This window comes from Littorina saxatilis, unplaced genomic scaffold (genome assembly GCF_037325665.1).
Source record: "Littorina saxatilis isolate snail1 unplaced genomic scaffold, US_GU_Lsax_2.0 scaffold_469, whole genome shotgun sequence".
In the NCBI taxonomy this organism is placed as follows: domain Eukaryota; kingdom Metazoa; phylum Mollusca; class Gastropoda; order Littorinimorpha; family Littorinidae; genus Littorina; species Littorina saxatilis.
The window spans coordinates 12527-32523 of record NW_027126547.1 but is presented as its reverse complement, the minus strand read 5'-3'; the positions used below and the strand labels follow the sequence as shown (position 1 = coordinate 32523).

At 45.3% G+C, this 19997-nt stretch overlaps 1 protein-coding gene across 1 annotated transcript; it reads right to left on the bottom strand.

Moving 5' to 3' along the window:
* Positions 1-1081: 1081 nt before the first annotated feature.
* On the bottom strand, positions 1082-19315 carry LOC138954983 (uncharacterized). Its single transcript, XM_070326718.1, has 4 exons — positions 18982-19315; positions 4437-4618; positions 1602-1791; positions 1082-1089 (listed from the first exon to the last, which is right to left on the bottom strand). The coding sequence occupies exons 1-4, from the start codon at positions 19313-19315 to the stop codon at positions 1082-1084; spliced, it is 714 nt and encodes a 237-aa protein (XP_070182819.1).
* Between the last annotated feature and the right edge of the window lie 682 nt (positions 19316-19997).

The window sequence follows — 19997 nt, the reverse complement described above, 5'->3', positions numbered from 1 at the left end:
AATGTTGTCATGTAACTTGAGGTAAATTTCTATCACTATGTACTACAACAATTTCTACTACAGCTACCACCACTGCTAACTTTGTCGAAATGCATTGCAACAATCAAGCGACGTAAGTCATTCATGACCGTCATGACCTTAATGTTTTGATATTACTTCCCCTGTACTGAATTACCATGATTTCTTGTTACCTCATGTGCATTAAACCAGCATGATAAAGTCTTTCAGATTTTACTTTGTTGGGCGTTTCCAAAACTAGACGTGAAAAGGGAATTGCAGATTTCACTGTATTGCAAACTGATTATGAAAAAGTTCACTCAATTCAAACTCTGTATGCCAGAACAGCCATTGTTTCCGCTGTTTGACACATTTAGAACTTAGAATGTCAACAACAAGCTGAGCACGGAGAACATGTTGAGCACGTAGGCTCTTTGTTACACAGAGCAAAAAGATATCGTGGGTATTGTGGGATCATTTGTGTGTGCTATAAACTACCATAGTACGGGAAAACCTGGTTGTCTGAACACTGGCACAAGCTCTAAGCAGATCAATGATCTTGCCTTACACTAAAAGTGTCTTATATAAACCTAGCTAGCAAATCATTTCGACACATGTTGCACCCAAATAAAAGCATTAATTCTCATGTCATTTCATTTAAACTTCCTATGCCAGTTAAGGCAGTTCATTTGACTATCTGGATCACCTTTTGGGGTACATATTTGTTTTCACAGGGATCACGTACCTCCTTTCAAATAAGGGTACCCTCAAAATCGACCGGACAAAAACAGAAGGGACCAATCAAAAATCGACGACAAATAACAATTGGCTCATCTTTGAAATGTTTATATCAAATTTGTGTTGTCATAAATTAAACGATACAATAACCTACCATTCTTGTTTTGTTTATTGATGCACGGGTAGATGAGCTACGATTCTCATAAACCAAAATAAATCACAGCAGTGGGAGAGGTTACAATACGCTACGCACAGGTGATTTGTAAGCCCGTATTCTCAACAACATATATTTTCCGATCATTTGTCTTATTTGACTGATAACGGTACGTACGTTGCGACTGGGTAGTTAATTTCCTGAGAAATGGTACACCAGAAAAAGAGATTACCACAATACTCGAATTTGAAAGTGAACTTCCATGAATCATAATTATGTTGGTTTTTCTTCAACTTTTGAAAATGTGTACCGACCAGGATTGAAAAATATTGACGACGAACGGAAGTTAGGATTCTTGACTCTGAAGAGATTGACGACAAAAACCGCTCGTCGATTTTTTTATGATTTGATTTATTAGCATAGTTACGGGAAATTTCCGAGCATATCATTGCATGTGTTTCTAGTGTTCCTTAAACTGTGTAAGGTCCAATCGCCAGAAAACTTTCCAAGTAATTACCTCTTAGATTGTAAACCTTCAATGGGTCAAATAGGCCCTAGCTATAGCTTTGATGTTCCCACAAATACGTAAACTGGATACAGTATACACTCATCCCAATCCCCATTTCTTTGTAATCGTTTGCTAAAGGTAAAGAGGAGAACGATGTGAGCTTGAACAATCAAGGGAGTTGGTAAAGTCCCCCCAACAACTCACCGATGCTTACACTGCCTGCAGACTGTGTTGTTGTCCCAGGTGAAGCGACGACGACGTAGCTGTAGGTGCCAGAGGTCAGTGGCATGGTCCATGATGACGAACACCACCCCGTCCTGTTGGACAGGTCTGACGTGTCGCTGGCGTCAGGACTCAGGGCTGGGGACGTGTCTGATCCGACTGAGGCTCCGCTCTTGTGACAAGAATGACAGGAAGCAAGAACGTGTTGTTGTTAAGCATGTTTAATGACATGAAGCTCTGAAACATGTTGGTACAGATCCAAAATGTACCCGGATGCAACTGAAAGACCCGATAATCTTGCTAAACATGCATGAAGCCGTAGATACATGACCGAAGTTGTCGTGTGTATGTGTATCCTACACACAAAAACCTTTGCCGTGCTTCCTGGGTTCACTTGTACCCAGAGACACACTAAAATCATTGTAACTCTGGAACCATTAAAGGTATCGTTTTGAAATTTTAAGTATCTCTCACACACCTAATTTGCTCTCTGTCTGCAAATTTTTAGTGTGTACATGACAAAACATTAAAATTAATTGATTATGATGGCGCGGGTTCACACATACCCATACTTTTAAAGAGTAGTAGTGATTGTAACTATCCCTCTGCCGACGGCGCGGGTTCTGCTACACCCATAATTACCAAAGCGGCGGAACAGTGTCTGTCTGCCTGTTTGTCTCCAAGAGACTGTCTGTCTCTCTGTCTGTCTGTCCGTATCTCTCTGTCTGTATGTCTGTTGTCAGTTGCTCTGTCTGTCTGTCTGTCTATCTGTCTATCCGTCTATCTGTCTATCCGTCTATCTGACTGTCTGTCTATCTGTCTCTCTCTCTCTGTCTCTCTCTCTCTGTCTCTCTCTCTCTCTCTGTCTCTCTCTCTCTGTCTCTCTCTCTCTGTCTCTCTCTCTCTCTGTCTCTCTCTCTCTCTGTCTCTCTCTCTGTCTCTCTCTCTGTCTCTCTCTCGTAGTCTCTCTCTCTGTCTCTCTCTCTTAGTCTCTCTCTGTGTCTCTCTTTCTTAGTCTCTCTCTCTCTCTCTTTCTCTCTCTCTCTCTCTCTTAGTCTCTCTCTCTAGCTCTCTTTCTTAGTCTCTCTCTCTCTCTTTCTTAGTCTCTCTCTCTCTCTCTTTCTTAGTCTCTCTCTCTCTTTCTTAGTCTCTCTCTCTCTCTCTTTCTTAGTCTCTCTCTCTCTCTTTCTTAGTCTCTCTCTCTCTTGCTTAGTCTCTCTCTCTCTCTCTCTTTCTTAGTCTCTCTCTCTCTTTTTTTAGTCTCTCTCTCTCTCTCTTTCTTAGTCTCTCTCTCTCTCTCTCTTTCTTAGTCTCTCTCTCTCTTTCTTAGTCTCTCTCTCTCTCTTTCTTAGTCTCTTTCTTAGTCTCTCTCTCTTTCTTAGTCTCTCTCTCTTTCTTAGTCTCTCTCTCTTTCTTAGTCTCTCTCTCTCTCTTTCTTAGTCTCTCTCTCTCTCTCTTTCTTAGTCTCTCTCTCTCTCTCTTTCTTAGTCTCTCTCTCTCTCTCTTTCTTAGTCTCTCTCTCTCTTTCTTAGTCTCTCTCTCTCTCTTTCTTAGTCTCTCTCTCTCTCTTTCTTAGTCTCTCTCTCTCTCTTTCTTCGTCTCTCTCTCTTTCTTAGTCTCTCTCTCTCTCTCTTTCTTAGTCTCTCTCTCTCTTTCTTAGTCTCTCTCTCTCTCTCTTTCTTAGTCTCTCTCTCTCTCTTTCTTAGTCCCTCTCTCTCTCTCTCTCTTTCTTAGTCTCTCTCTCTCTCTCTCTCTCTTTCTTAGTCTCTCTCTCTTTCTTAGTCTCTCAGTCTCTCTCAGTCTCTCTCAGTCTCTCCCTCCCCCTCTCCCTCCCCCTCTCCCTCCCCTGCAAGAAGTCGGTGAAGGGAGAAACTCGATGCACCCACTAAAGTAGCGCTGTGGGTTTCCCTGAACCCACCCCGTCGTTAGAGAAATAAACGGTAAAAACCCTCTTTCAAATGTATGGGTTCAGACAAACCCGCATCGTCGGGCGTGTGTAGTCAAAAGCGGCATCCGGCAAAGGTTAACGCCGGACGATACAAACTCGAGGCACGTGTGAGTTTTGGCTCAAATATGTTCTGAAAGACAACAGCCTTTAAAACAACGTGAGTTTGTCCTTTTTGAGTTAATGTTTGGATACGATTTAGTTCTGAGGCTTGAAGACCGCAATCGCCGAGAACTCACTCACTTAACACACACACACACACACACACACACACACACACACACACACACACACACACACACACACACACACACACATACACACACGCGCATGCACGCACGCACGCACGAGCGCACGCACGCAGGCACACACACACACACACACACACACACACACACACACACACACACACACAAACACACTCACACCATACCCCATTCCAGCTGCTTTCGGAATGAAGTTCCTACAGTAGCTGTCTTAACTTTCATCTGCAGTGGTTCGCTGGAGACATTTTCTTAAAACTTTGCTTACTCACAATCCAAATATGTGATTCTAATACAAGTTCTGTAAATGCAAAGAAGACGAACATGTTGAATCATTTGGATTTCTGGAATAATGTCCTTTACAAAGACAACTATCATTTTATGACAGACATCCTGAACTCTTGATCCTTGCAATGGAAGTAGTCAGTTGTGTGCCATACTTTGAGTTATGGCTTGCATCTCTCTCTTGGCCCCTTCCCCTTTTCGCTTTCTTTGTCTTGCCCTCTCTCCTCTCCCTCCTGTCCCTATCTTTCTCTCACATAAACACACACACACACACACACACACACACACACACACACACACACACACACACACACACACGCACACGTTCTTCCAGACGTGTTGTAATAAAATGTCGTATGTCACACGTGCCTGTGGTTCAGTATACCAGACACAGCTGTACCGTCCCTGTGAAGAAAAGACGGTGGTGATGGTGGTGTTGGCTCGTAGTGTCCAGCTGGGGCTTGTCTTGACCACCTCCACACTGCCCGCTGACAGCACTGCTGGCACTGGTGCATTGCAGTACAATGTATAAATATAATGATTAACTCTAAACACTATACGTTAATTGGATCTGTGATCCAAATAATTATGGCCTTTGGTCAATCGAGATGGAAGTTTATTCCACAAGCCCGTAGGGCGAGTGGAATAAACTGCCATCGAGATTGACCAAAAGGCATGTTTGGATCACAGATCCAATTAACATATATATATCTCGACATTCACTGGTCTTAGGGTTTTTGTTTTCAAAGAAGAAAGAAACTTGCTTGAACACGGACCACTTCTTCGAGCAAAATCAACAAACCTAATCATTCGCATTCCACCTCAAGGTCTCAGCCAACCAAGACTATGGCATACTCGTAGCAAAGCCGCCGAATGGTACCGTAAACCAAGAATAGTGACGTAAGAGAATAGAATGTCGTCTTTTGATTTGGAACGTGACGTGTTTCAGAACTTCTTCTGGACAACTCGGATGGTCTTCTGCGTAGTGGTTGGCACGAGATTCTTTTTCTTCTTCGACAGTTCATCCTCCGATACTGTAGCAAAACGTTTCATCTTTTTTTCACTTTCGAGTATGCGGACGATTGAACTTGACCGCTAAAAAGTAGTCCTTTCGGAATCATTACGCCGAGTCCGAACATGAGGTCTGAACATTGTTTTTAGGCAGGATCTAGGTGAAAGCGAGGCTGTTCTTATCTCTGTATACAGTCGAGAGAGAGAGAAATACATGTCGAGACATTCTGTTTTGTTCACATATCTTGTCTAACAATGACGTTATGACATGAAGAGCTACGTAGGCTAGGTCTCATTCTTCCATAAAGCCATTCAATGTGGGTTTTAAAGCCGTTTTAGCATAAGTATATGTGTACCCATACTGCGATAAGCGTGAATTACCCAGGTTCTGGAATACCTTTGTGTAAAACAATGGTAACGTACGTATCATTAAATCGAACGCCTCTACATTTTCTGACTACATAGTTTGAATGTGTGAACTAACTCTTTTGGATGTTCAGTGTGTACACGGTGTTGAAGTGCGAACACTTGTGACCCGTTCTCACAAAATGATAGATACGTCGCTGGCGGCCAGCTGCTCAGCAAACAGAATAAGGTGGTGAGGGTCAATAATTATGGTTGACATTCACTTTGTTGCTGTTTCTGAGAGAACTATTCTTCATTTACCTTACACAGCCTGCATTTAGTCGAAGTCATCCCAAAAGTGTGTTAAACTTCATTTTATTGATACCTATACTATCGATCCGAAGTGCCCCGTTCTTGTAAACAAAGGCCACACAAGGCAGCATTATCAAACTGATTTTTTGCAGAACCCCCGCTTTTTGTAAATCAATGAGGGCCCCAAAGGGTTTAAAATCGTGATCGTGATTGGCGTTTTTTGACCTTTCTGTGACCGTGATTGCCGAAATTTCCATTTCTGTGATCGTGATGGGACTTTGCCCGTGATCCGTGATGACACAAAAATCAAGTCTCGTGATCGTGATCGTCATTTGTTTTCGTGATCGTGATGGGCATTATTGCAAAGCATTTTATTTTCAACGTACATTTTTCACAGCTGTATCACTTTATGATCCTCTATTCGACAAGGTGTTCGTGATCGTGAAAACAAAAATCAAGGTAACTGTGATCGTGAAAGCTAAAATTTCCCTTCCCGTGATCGTGATGATACCCCCCGCCCTTTGGGGCCCTCATCAATGGAGAATGAAATTGAAAAATACAAATGCAAGTCTGTAAACGAACAGACTGTTCGCAATATTCCTTTGAAGTGTGGTAATTTGTGTATTTTCTAAGTTGGAGACATAGGTATAATTCCCAAATTCCTCGACTAACATTTGCTTTTTATCAGAACATGTGGGGTGTTGCAGGTAGCTCTGTTTCCTCCTTGGGGATGAAGCTACCAGGGGAAGGGATTGTGTTGGAGGTGCGGGTAGAGGGGTAGCCCTCCCGGTGCTCCCCCTTGGACCTCCCTAGTCTAGGACCCTGGGTCTTCGCGAGGTGGCCATTGTGGCGTAATCCCTCCGGACTAGCATAACGTTTCCCTATCCCAAGACCGACCGTGCGTGGTCTATGACCACATCCTCTACAAGGTGACCCTATCAACTAGGCAGCGCAAGCCCCTAGGCGAAACACGGCGGATCTAGAGGAGAGAACCTCGATAAAAAATTTGAGCTGCCATGAAGACGGAGCATGTTGGCTGAGGACAGCGGGCAGACCTTCTGTGCCGACACCCATCTACAGGAGAAAACCAGGCATGCACGCATCAAACCCAACATGGCCATACAAACGGATCAGAACTTGTTTGTCTTTCCCTTGCTCCATGTACCGGCGATTGTTTCATTCACCACACAGTGTGTCTGTGTCGGTGATAAACGAGTCAGAAGATTCATAGATAGTGTTGAAACAGTGTGCTTTGACACGGAATAGACACAAGCAATCAGTTTATTTACTGTTAAGGTGTTTTGGGTGCAGAGTCGCTGTACTAAATGTTAACATTGCATATGCATTAACAAGACACACACACACACACACACACATATCCACACATCCACACACACACACACACACACACATACACACTCACGCACGCACGCACACACACACACACATATATATATATATATATACACACACACACATACACACACACTCACATACATACACACACACACACACACACACACACATACACACACACACACACACACACATATATATATACTCACGGAATAAAATAACTTAACATGTTTTAAAATTTAATATCTCAAAATCGGAAAAAGTTGCAGGAGAGCGGGGTGGTACGATCATAGAACCATCAATTCCCGAGAAGAGGAAAAAAACCGGAATGTTCTCGGTTGCTTAGTTTTTTCACAATTGGTCCTCAAAGACGCATGGTGTCATTTTGAAGTTTACTAGACTGACGCCTAAGCTTGCCGACGCTGCCGACAGCCAGTGCACGCTGTGTGTGCTGTAAACAGGTAGGCCTGCACTCTTTGACTCTCGGGGCACGTCTACCCGTACTTGAAACCTGCAAAAGGTCTGCTGCTGATCCACGAATATTGCATGAAAGTACTGCCTTTGGTTTGTCCGTTTGTTTGTGAGTGAGAACAACTCACTAAAATGTTTCTTTCTCTTTGCCCAAAACTGTCCACTCTGTCTTTCTCTTTCACCATGCCACGAACGTGTGTGAACAATAGACTCGTCGCAATAGGGATGTTGAGAGGAGGGATGACTTATACTGATGTTGCTAGGAGATTCGGAGTGACCAGGCAATCAGTTGCCTTGTGGCGAAGAAGGTACCAGCAAAACAACGGTAACGTTCGAGACCTGCCTCGCCAAGGACGGCCCCGTGTCACCAATCCTCAGCAAGACCGCTTCATTAGGGTGCAGCATCTGCGTAATCGATTCCACCCGGCTACTGTGAAATGAAATTTGTTTTGTTAATAAACGTATTGAGGCTAACCTTCACTGCTCCTGTGTAATTTAATTGCGGCTGCGATCAACCAGTGCACGCACAGCGCTAAGTTTGTAAACTCCAAAATGACACCATGCGTCTTTGAGCTCAAATTGCAAAAAAACGGAACAAGCCAGACTATTCCGGTTTTTTGCCCATAATGAGCAATTGAACAAGCTTTACGTTGGTACAAAAATCACTCCTGTAACTTTTTCCGATTTTGAGATATTAAATTTTAAACAATGTTAAGTTATTTTATTCCGTAAGTATATATACACACACACATACACACACACACACACACACACATATAACACACACACACACATATACACACACACACATACACCACATATATATATATACTAGAGGAATACCCGGCTTCGCCGGGGTGAATCGCGAGACAGAGACAGACAGCGTGGCGGTTCATCACAATCACCTCTGCAGGCGAAGTCCTGTCAAACGGGATTGAGAATTTTAGAGCTTATTTCTTAGCCCTATATTATCTGTTGTGGCTTCTCAAATGCCAGAACATACAGACAGACAAAAGCCGCTAGACCCCATCACAAACAGAACTCTACAATCCACAGGTTTTTGCCCACACACACACACAAACACACACACAGAGAAGCCGTATATATATATATGTATATGTATATCTATAAATATATAGAGATAGGTGAGAGTGTATTTTTCGCGTGGCTATAAATTGATTCGACCTTTTCACTTTGACAGTAAGAACAACTTACGGGTGCAAGGGAAGCGTTCTGGACAGCGCAGTGACATTCTAAAAATAGTAACTCTCAGAAACGGGAATTTGGGGTGAACGGCGCGACAGAGACAGACAGCGTGGCGGTTCACCACAATCACCTTTGAAAGGCGAAGTCCTGTCAAACGGGATTGAGAATTTTAGAGCTTATTTCTTAGCCCTATATTATCTGCTGTGGCTTCTCACATGCCAGAACATACAGACAGACAAAAGCCGCTAGACCCCATCACAAACAGAACTCTATAATACATAGGTTTTTGCCCACACACACACACAAACACACACACACACAGAGAAGCCGTATATATATATATGCATATCTGTATCTATAAATATATAGAGATAGGTGAGAGTGTATTTTTCGCGTGGCTATAAATTGATTCGACCTTTTCACTTTGACAGTAAGAACAACTTACGGGTGCAAGGGAAGCGTTGTGGACAGCGCAGTGGACAGCGCAGTGACATTCTAAAAATAGTAATAGTAACTTAGAACTGAACGGGAAAGCCACACGAAGGAAGGGAGATAAACGCCAAACACTGGAGAAGATAAGGAAGAGTTACTTATAATGGTGAAATGAACACAAAAACGAAAATGAGTGTGTTGAAATATCTCATCGATGATATTGTGTCCGGGGTGTAGCTGAATACGGTGTCCAAATTTGAAAAAGATCCACCGAGAACTTTGGCGTTGTGATGTGGTGTAGCGGCTATGGTGTGTCGGTATGGGGGCCCGGGTAGCTGAGGTGGAACCAAAATAGCTGAGGTGGAACCAAAATCGGTTCCGCGCTGCGCGCTGAGAGCACGTGTTGAAATATCGACCAGGTTGTGTCCTGTACCGGGTCAACCTGAATATGCCCACCAAATTTGAAGCAGATCCATCGAGAACTTTGGCCGTGCATCGCGCACAGACAGATACACAGACAGATACACAGACAGATACACAGACACACAGACACTAGTCGTATATATATATAGATACACACACACAGTCACACTCACACATACACACAAACACACTCGCACACCCATACACACACATACACACACACACTGTATACATTCTCTCACACACACATACTCACACACACACCGTGGCAAACACTCGCGCGCTCGCCCTTTGGTACGCGATAGAAAGGTGGACAGACCACAGGCACTCGTCACGAGCCCCGATATCAAAGTAGGCGGGGCCTGTGTGCTCTCAAGACTACTACAATAACAGTTTAGAGACGACTGTTCATCACCCTAACCAAGTGAAATGCAAAACGTAAGCCCCGCCCAACTCGTGTCGAGTGCCTGTGCACTCGGCAATGCACCACAAACATCATATGACGCAATTAGGGAGTAGGTATTATCATTGTATCAGATAAGGACAGACTTGATGAGGAAAACAGTTGAGGACAAATTTGAGATTCGGCGCCAACAGACGGACGTGTCACAGGAGATGCTGAAAAGCTTGCAGAAAACATCAACGCTTCAGTCGGTGACAGTGTGCGTCTCAAGGGACATTCATGTGTGCAGTGCATAGAGACAGAAACACCTGTCGAAACAGCCAGCACAGATTCTGACCTTGCCTCAAGTATCGGAAACATGGAAAGGTCTTCGGAAAGGTCTGTGGACGAATTTACTAAGATCCTTCGAAATAGTAGTTGTGGCATAGACAGTGTACCAGGTGATTGACAAATCGGATGTGGGACGATCTTACTTTACCATGCGCAAGACTGTGCTAAACCTTAAAGGAACTCATCCTCAACGCGGTCTGGTTGGCATGTCGCGACGAAAACGAAAACGATGATTATTGTGAATTGTTTTAACATCCCGCAAAGCTGTACCCTTAACCCCAACCATCCCCCTTTTGAAATGAACCATCGTGTTTAATTAATGTCACGATCGGGTGACAGAGACCAAGAAAGTGTCACTCAGTGGAGTGCCTGTTCTTGGTCGATTATGATAGAAAGCGCCTGTACGTGATATTGGGCTACAGCAGAGTTTGCTGACAGTGCTCAATGAACACGGAGGGTTTGCTGCGCACGAGTTTCACAGTGGGTTTTTTTTGCTGTCATAGGGCTGACGGTTTTTCGCTGACAGCGCGCACGGGATTTTCAGGGATTGAGTTTCTCGTGTCTTTTTTCTGCTTGGGGAGGCAGAATTGTGTATAGCTGGACTGGTTTTGTGACAAGGTCAGTCACGTGTTATTGGCTAGGTTGTCTGAGAGAGACACAAGCACGGGGCACTTGACACCCAGCGGCAGAAGGGGAAGGATCTAATACACAGTTTCTAGAGTATGATGGTTTTTCACCGAATATTGTATTCGGCACTCTAGGGGAGCTTCCACTAGTTTTTCCTGTCTCACTGCCAGTACTTTGCTGAGGACAAGTCGTCAACTTTCCTTCGTCGGCGATGGCTTTCGCATAAGGATTCGACAAGGGGTTCTGGAGGTTTTCGGTCACTGTTGACGAACAGAGGCTGTTCCAGGGAGGAGGCGGACTTTGCTTCCATTGAGAGTACAATCATAGGCTTTTGAGGTAATAAATCATTATTTAACGCTGTTAATGAGTCTGTGTTGTGGAATGAAATACTCTCTGTTGTTCTTTCCAGGTTAGCGCATAATTTACTCTCTGTGACGCTAAAATACTAATCTGTATATGGTTTTTGCAGATAGGGAGAGAAGGACGGAAAATGGCTGTTTTGTTGTTGTAAAAAAGTCCGTTTTGTGCAGGCCCACATGCTCGATGAGATATTTAAAGATGACATGTTTTAAGGTGGTGGGTGAGGGGTAGCTGACATGTTTAGTGCACCGATGCTTTCTGTTTGCAGCCTTCGTTTCGTTTCGTTTTCCTGTAACTGCTGCACGGCTGCCTTTGGCGGGACACTGCTAGCTGCAGACGTTGGAGCTGGGACCTGAGGAAGCTACGCTAACCGGCTAACCAGCAAACCGGCTAACCAGCAGACCGGCTAACCAGCGAACCGGCTAACCAGCAACCCGGCTAACCAGCATACCGGCTAACCAGCATACAGAAAGAAAGCTAAGTGCACCGTGTCTTACGCACCCCGTTGACCACCGTTGTCTTTTCTTATCTGTGATTTCATTGGAGTAGTGACAACGTGGGGTGTGTGACCCCTGCATGAACTAGAGCTTTTTTTGAACAGAACATTCTCATTTGACTGTATTTACACGGGATCAGCGTGTTACTATAATTTTCTATATACTACTGGCATTTTGTCAGTGATCACGGGTTTTTTACGTGTTGAGAACGTAAAAGGAACATATTTTGAGTGAAGGCTCGAGGGAGGTGGAGAGTTTATACATAAACAGGCGTCTGAAACTTATACTTTTGTTGACTCTATTTAATTGTATGACTGCGAGAGTGGATCGTGGTGTGGTTAGTTAATTAGTAGTAATTAACCGGTTCATAATCACCTTAAGTGATATATTGAAACGTGACACATGGGGGCCAAGCCGGGATTTACTCAGTTAATTTCCAACTGATAAAGACCCACCAATTAAGGATAACTAAGAGCAGATAATCTCGTCAGTGCTCGACTTATTTTCTGCTTGGTGCTACCCTTTTTTGTATAGTTTTGATCATATACCACACCTTAAGCGATTCACATCTTGCAGGAAATGTAAATTGTAATTTGTGAGCTATTGTATGCGCTAACTGTGATTACTTCCCTTTCCTTTGTTTGTGAATCTTTGTTGTTGTACGTTCAGAGTTTTCCGTTGCAGAGAGCTGAGCGGGGTTAGCGGATTTGTTATTCGTTTTACTCAGTTTTCTCTACATTGTTGTTTCGCATTCTGTAACAGGTTACATTTCTACCGTCTTGTTTTACTTGGATTTTTCTCCATATTTTGACTTTGTTGGAATTTTGGGGGGGAAGGGTCCGAGGACTTCTGTCCTAACCAAGGCTGTGGGAGACACTCTGTTTCACCGCAAAAAGCAGCCGATAAAGTAGGCCACGGCTGTGGGAAACACTTTGTTTCACCGCAAAAAGCAGCCATAAAGTAGGCTACGCGTTTTGTTCTACACCGTTTGGATTTTTCTTCTGCATTTTCCGGTTGCTGGATTTTTGTATCCATTTCATCACCGCGTGTTCTAGCTATAGCTGCGTTAGACTTACTTTGGTAATAAAGCTTTGCTAAAACTAACCATGGCTACAGGGGGATCTCCTACGAGGAGAATAACTTTCGAGACTCCTGGCAGCGAGCAACCGACTGAGCGAGACGCACGCGTTAGAGCCCGAAGCGTTCTAAAACGCTTAGAAGTAGAACGGAAGGAAGAATTTGAGCGACTGACAAGAAAAGAAGAACGTGACCGACAGGACAAGAAGGACGAACTTGACAGACAAGAAAGGGAACGACAGGCTGAACGACAGGCCGAACGTGACCGACAGGACAAGAAAGAGAAAGACGAGCTTGACAGACAAGAAAGAGAACGACAGGCCGAACGACAGGCCGAACTTGACAGACAGGAAAAGAAAGACGAACGTGACAGACTAGACCGGAAGGAACAGGCGGATCGCGATCACCAGCTAGAGCTAGCTAGGCTACAGGCCGAGAAGGGTACGCTTACTCAGGCTAGCGCGCCGACGTTTGTTGCCGACCGTACGAGACTGCCGACGTTCGACGATGACAAGGACGAGCTCGACGACTTTTTACGCCGGTTTGAGCGCATTGCATCTGACCAGAAGTGGGAAGAGGCCACGTGGGCTAGCCGCCTTAGCACCTGCTTAAAAGGACGCGCATTGCAGCTCTACAACGCTTTGGATGACGACGAGGCGAGAGACTATCAGGCACTAAAGAAGGCGTTACTCCAGCGCTTCAACCTGACTGCGGAAGCCTACAGACGACGTCTGCGTAACAGCAAGAGACTGAGCGGCGAGCTGAGCCATCAGTTTGTGGCACGCCTTAATCTCTACCTGCGGCGCTGGGTGGAGATGGCCGAAAAGGACTGGACCGTCAACGACCTTGCCGACCTCATTGTCATGGAACAACTGATGTCCAGCCTGCGACCTGAGGTGGTGACCTTCGTGCAGGAACACCAGCCAAAGACTACTCAGGAGGCAGCCGACTGGATCAGAGTACACGAGGACGCCCAGGCGATCTCCGGCAAATCTTCAGGCTCACGGCCGGGAAAATCGGGAAATTCAGGTTCTTCAGGACCCAAGGACGGGAAGGACGATCAGGGACACAAAGGATCAAGTTCCAGAACTGACATCCAGTGTTATTACTGCAACAAGCGGGGCCACGTGAAGAAGGACTGCCACAGGAGACAGGCTGACCAGAAGGGCGTACACTTTGTTGGCAGTGAGGAGTTAAGGGACGTCACGAGCTCATGCACAATTCCACAACTCTGCGTTCCGTGCTCCAGGAAACATTTCCAGCCCCACTGCAACGTCTACGTTAACGGAGTGAAGGGCGAAGGTCTGCGGGACACAGGGGCAGACATGATAGTGGTTCGGGCGAGTCTAGTTCCAGCTATGGCCTACACAGGAGACAGCATCAGGGTGAGAATGGCCGAGGCATCTCACGCTTACGACTTGAACACGGCAGTGATCAAGGTCGTAACACCGTTGTTCACGGGGACCATTGTGGCCGTCGTCATGGACGATCCTCCATGCGACCTGCTCATTGGGAACCGGGTTCAGTTTGTGGACGGCGTCACCAGGGAGGTTCCCGTTTATCGGTCTCCCGACGTCATTTCAGTGCTCACGCGGGCACAGGCGGAGCGAGAGGACAAACCTCTCAAACCCCTACCTGCTGCACGAGCTGCCCTGGGGAACGTGACCCCCGCGCTTCTCGCGAAGGCTCAGGCATCTGATCCGACATTAGCGACTCCTCGGGAGCACGCGAAGTCGGGGAAGGTGAAGCTGAGCGGGAAGCATGGGAGGTCAAGGTTCCTCAGGGACAAGAAGTTGCTCTACCGTGAGTTCAGCAACCAAGAAGGTACATTCAAACAGGTTGTCGTGCCTCGCGAGTTTCGCGAGGGTGTCATGGCAACGGCACACGACTCGATTCTGGGAGGTCATCTTGGCACCAAGAAGACCACGGATCGTGTCTGGCGCCACTTTTACTGGCCAGGCATCTGCACGGATGTCCGACGTTTCTGTGCGTCCTGCGATAAGTGCCAGAAGGTGGTTGCCAAAGGAAGGGTGAGGAAGGTCCCCTTAGAGAAGATGCCGCTCATCGACGAACCCTTTCGTCGGGTGGCAGTGGACATCATCGGGCCCATCTTGCCTGCGTCTGAGGACGGAAACAGATACATTTTGACCATGGTGGACTACGCTACTCGATACCCAGAGGCGATCCCTCTGAAATCGATTGAAGCCACGCGAGTAGCTGAGGCTCTGGTTACTATGTGGTCCCGGCTGGGAATTCCATCAGAGGTACTCACCGACAGAGGCACGCAGTTCACGGGAGGAGTGATGGCGGAGGCAGCACGACTGCTATCACTGGAGCAGCACTTCACCACTCCTTACCATGCTCAGTGCAACGGACTGGTGGAAAGGTTCAATGGCACCTTGAAGACCATGCTGAGGAAACTAGCTCAGGAGAAACCACGCACGTGGGACAGGTACATCCCAGCATTGCTTTTTGCATACCGCGAGGTTCCTCAGGAGAGCTTGGGTTTTTCCCCATTTGAGTTGTTGTACGGCAGACAGGTACGCGGTCCCATGGCTATCCTGCGTCAAGCCTGGACGGACGAAGAAGCTGACGAGGAGGTGCAGACGACAGCGACCTACATAGTAGAACTCAGGAACAGGATTGAAGAGACCTGCAAACTGGCTCAAGAGAACCTGGGAAGAGCAGCACAGCGTTATGCGCGAGGATTCGACCGCAAGGCACGGCCGCGCAGCTTCAAGATTGGAGAACGGGTGTTGCTACTTCTACCTGTCAAACACAACAAGCTACAACTGCAGTGGCAAGGACCTTTTGAGGTGACAGCGAGGGTGGGCCAGAACGACTACAGGATCATGATGCACGGGAAAGCACGCCTGTACCACGCCAACCTGCTGCGCGCCTACATAGAGAGGACAGCCTACGGGGAGAAGAACAAAGACCAGAAGAACAAAGACAAGAAGACAGAGAAGGTTGCAGTCATCAGGGGTGAAACGAGGGGTTGCTCGTTCTTGAGGACGACCTTTCTGTCTGGAAACAGACCATCAACCTCTGCAATATCTTCAGGTTGCAAGGTTGGCAAACGCCAGACTTATGCGCTGGGCGTTGATTCTCCAACCGTACCAATTCACGGTACGCGTCATTCCGGGCGCCAACAATGTTGGAGCTGACTTTCTCTCTCGGGCTGTAGAGGAGAACATGACTGTGAGCGAAACCGAGGTTTCGTCTTGAAGAGGGGAGGTGTGTCACGATCGGGTGACAGAGACCAAGAAAGTGTCACTCAGTGGAGTGCCTGTTCTTGGTCGATTATGATAGAAAGCGCCTGTACGTGATATTGGGCTACAGCAGAGTTTGCTGACAGTGCTCAATGAACACGGAGGGTTTGCTGCGCACGAGTTTCACAGTGGTTTTTTTTGCTGTCATAGGGCTGACGGTTTTTCGCTGACAGCGCGCACGGGATTTTCAGGGATTGAGTTTCTCGTGTCTTTTTTCTGCTTGGGGAGGCAGAATTGTGTATAGCTGGACTGGTTTTGTGACAAGGTCAGTCACGTGTTATTGGCTAGGTTGTCTGAGAGAGACACAAGCACGGGGCACTTGACACCCAGCGGCAGAAGGGGAAGGATCTAATACACAGTTTCTAGAGTATGATGGTTTTTCACCGAATATTGTATTCGGCACTCTAGGGGAGCTTCCACTAGTTTTTCCTGTCTCACTGCCAGTACTTTGCTGAGGACAAGTCGTCAACTTTCCTTCGTCGGCGATGGCTTTCGCATAAGGATTCGACAAGGGGTTCTGGAGGTTTTTGGTCACTGTTGACGAACAGAGGCTGTTCCAGGGAGGAGGCGGACTTTGCTTCCATTGAGAGTACAATCATAGGCTTTTGAGGTAATAAATCATTATTTAACGCTGTTGATGAGTCTGTGTTGTGGAATGAAATACTCTCTGTTGTTCTTTCCAGGTTAGCGCATAATTTACTCTCTGTGACGCTAAAATACTAATCTGTATATGGTTTTTGCAGATAGGGAGAGAAGGACGGAAAATGGCTGTTTTGTTGTTGTAAAAAGTCCGTTTTGTGCAGGCCCACGTGCTCGATGAGATATTTAAAGATGACATGTTTTAAGGTGGTGGGTGAGGGGTAGCTGACATGTTTAGTGCACCGATGCTTTCTGTTTGCAGCCTTCGTTTCGTTTCGTTTTCCTGTAACTGCTGCACGGCTGCCTTTGGCGGGACACTGCTAGCTGCAGACGTTGGAGCTGGGACCTGAGGAAGCTACGCTAACCGGCTAACCAGCAAACCGGCTAACCAGCAGACCGGCTAACCAGCGAACCGGCTAACCAGCAACCCGGCTAACCAGCATACCGGCTAACCAGCATACAGAAAGAAAGCTAAGTGCACCGTGTCTTACGCACCCCGTTGACCACCGTTGTCTTTTCTTATCTGTGATTTCATTGGAGTAGTGACAACGTGGGGTGTGTGACCCCTGCATGAACTAGAGCTTTTTTTGAACAGAACATTCTCATTTGACTGTATTTACACGGGATCAGCGTGTTACTATAATTTTCTATATACTACTGGCATTTTGTCAGTGATCACGGGTTTTTTACGTGTTGAGAACGTAAAAGGAACATATTTTGAGTGAAGGCTCGAGGGAGGTGGCGAGTTTATACATAAACAGGCGTCTGAAACTTATACTTTTGTTGACTCTATTTAATTGTATGACTGCGAGAGTGGATCGTGGTGTGGTTAGTTAATTAGTAGTAATTAACCGGTTCATAATCACCTTAAGTGATATATTGAAACGTGACAATAAATAACATGTCAAAGTCTCTCTCTCTCTCTCTCTCCTCTCTCCTCTCTCCTCTCTCCTCTCTCCTCTCTCTCTCTCTCTCTCTCTCTCTCTCTCTCTCTCTACGTCACTGAACCCAAATAAAACTAAATGCATGCTTCTAACCACTGGACAAAAACGACAAAATCTATCATCAACATTTCCTAAACTATAAATACAAAATCAAGATGTAACTGAAGTTGATAACTATAAAGTCTTGGGAATAACCATTGATAATAATTGGTCAAAACATTTAGATACACTTTGTAAAAATACTTCTAAAAAGATATATCAGTTTTCAAAAAATTAAACACGTTTTAGACCTACGCACACGGAAACTGGTTTTTTCAGGCATATATTCAATCAACTATTGAGTATGCGTCCACAGTGTGGGACTCGGCAAGTGCAAACACTTTGAAACACTTGTGCTCTTTACATAGACGAGCTGTTAAATTAATTCTCTTACAAAATGCATCTCTCTCTACGTCTGATTATACAAAATTAAAGATTCTTCCTATCAAATTAAGATTTACCTATAACAAAGGTGCAATGATACATAGAATTATGTCAGGGAATGAACCTACATTCATTGCCTCACATTTCAAACTGAATAATTAAAGAACACTAAACAAATGAATTACCCCAACCCTTAGAATTGACCTTTACAAGTCAAGTCACTCTTATTCTGGCGCCCTATTGTGGAACTTCATTCCTAATTAATCAAAATGCAATTCAGTGAAACTTCCTTCAAGGAACAGTACATGCTGTTTCTCTTGGAAACAAATAAATAATTATGTGATAATATTACATCATTGCTTGATATTCATGATGCATTGTGAAATGTCTTTTTAATTTTTTTTTACATGTTAATTATATAAATTGTATTGTAATTAACTTAACTTCTATTTCTTCTTGTTATTAATCGAGTTACCCTCAATGGGCGAGGGCCGGATAAAAAAAAGCATGTATACATTGCTTATTCTGTTACCCTCGATAAACAAATAAAGTTCAAAGTTCTCTCTCTCTCTCTCTCTCTCTCTCTCTCTCTCTCTCTCTCTCTCAGTGTGTGTGTGTGTGTGCGTGTGTGTATGTGGGTGTGTATGTATGTATGTGTGTGTGTGTGTGTGTGTGTATATGTGTGTGTGTGTGTGTGTGTGTGTGTGTGTGTGTGTGTGTGTGTGTGTGAAATATACTTACCTACAACATCCACGACACAGCTGTCTTCATTCCTCCGAACAGGTGGGTTGGTAGGAGTTTCCGTATAACACGTGACGACCTGGTTAGCAAAAAACCGGCGGTCGGTTATCTTGACGGTCATGGTGGTGGTGGAGTAGGTAGGGCGGGAGACCACGGCGATGGGTCGGATGGTTGACTGACAGCTGTTGGGTGCCACACATGTACCTGCCCCCACACCCCGGTCCCTCTCCCATTTCACACTCCAGTCGGTGCCCCCGATGTTGGTGCAGGTGACGTTGTAGTTCTGAGAGTTCTCCACCATCTCCAGCGGGCTGTTCTCTCCACACCCCGTCATTTCTATTCCTGTGACATAAATATATTTACCCTCATTAAAATGCACACTATGTATTCCTGGTAATGATACCAATTTTAATCCCAGCGAAGCTGGAGGTATCCCACGAACGCTATAATTTAGGTTATTGAGACATCCCAGTGCACGAAGGGATTTATAGAGCAAATCGAGAAAATTCATTATTGAACGAAGCGCATAGCGCTGAGTTCAATAATTATTTTCGAGATTTGCTCTATAAATCCCTTAGTGCACTGGGATTGTTTCAATAACAATATTGTCAGTACCGCTGAAAAAAGAGAAAAAAGAAGATTCAAAACGCACATTTTGCAACGCGCATTTGGATAGGCGTAACTGTGTGGTCAGGTTTGTGTCAGATCTACTTTTGTGTGGGCTGTCTCAAGTGTGTCGTGCTTTCGTCACACGCAAACTCTTGTTTTAATTTCTGTTGGTAAATTCCAGTGTAGCGTTAAGCTAAAAAGTGATGATCTTTCATACAGACCTCATTTAAACTCGGAGAAAGGACTGTGCTCTTAGTTATTTGCGATTCGAAACCTTCATCGAGCTTCGACAGATTGACTGTGCAGAGTGTTGCCCCTTGAATTGACTCCAAGGCCACGGTTAGCACATTTTCAAAGTAAATGTGGTATGTTTCTCGTGTTGTATCTTCACTCATCGGGGAGTCTGG

What these genes read in the sequence shown, in the direction of transcription:
- LOC138954983 (XM_070326718.1), bottom strand. Translation starts at nt 19,315, where the DNA reads ATGACGGGGTGTGGAGAGAACAGCCCGCTGGAGATGGTGGAGAACTCT. An exon ending in CTGTGTCGTGGATGTTGTAG is followed by an intron (nt 4,619 to 18,981) that starts GTAAGTATATTT and finishes GCAATGCACCAG; the next exon opens with TGCCAGCAGTGCTGTCAGCG. An exon ending in TACAACACGTCTGGAAGAAC is followed by an intron (nt 1,792 to 4,436) that starts GTGTGCGTGTGT and finishes TCTTGTCACAAG; the next exon opens with AGCGGAGCCTCAGTCGGATC.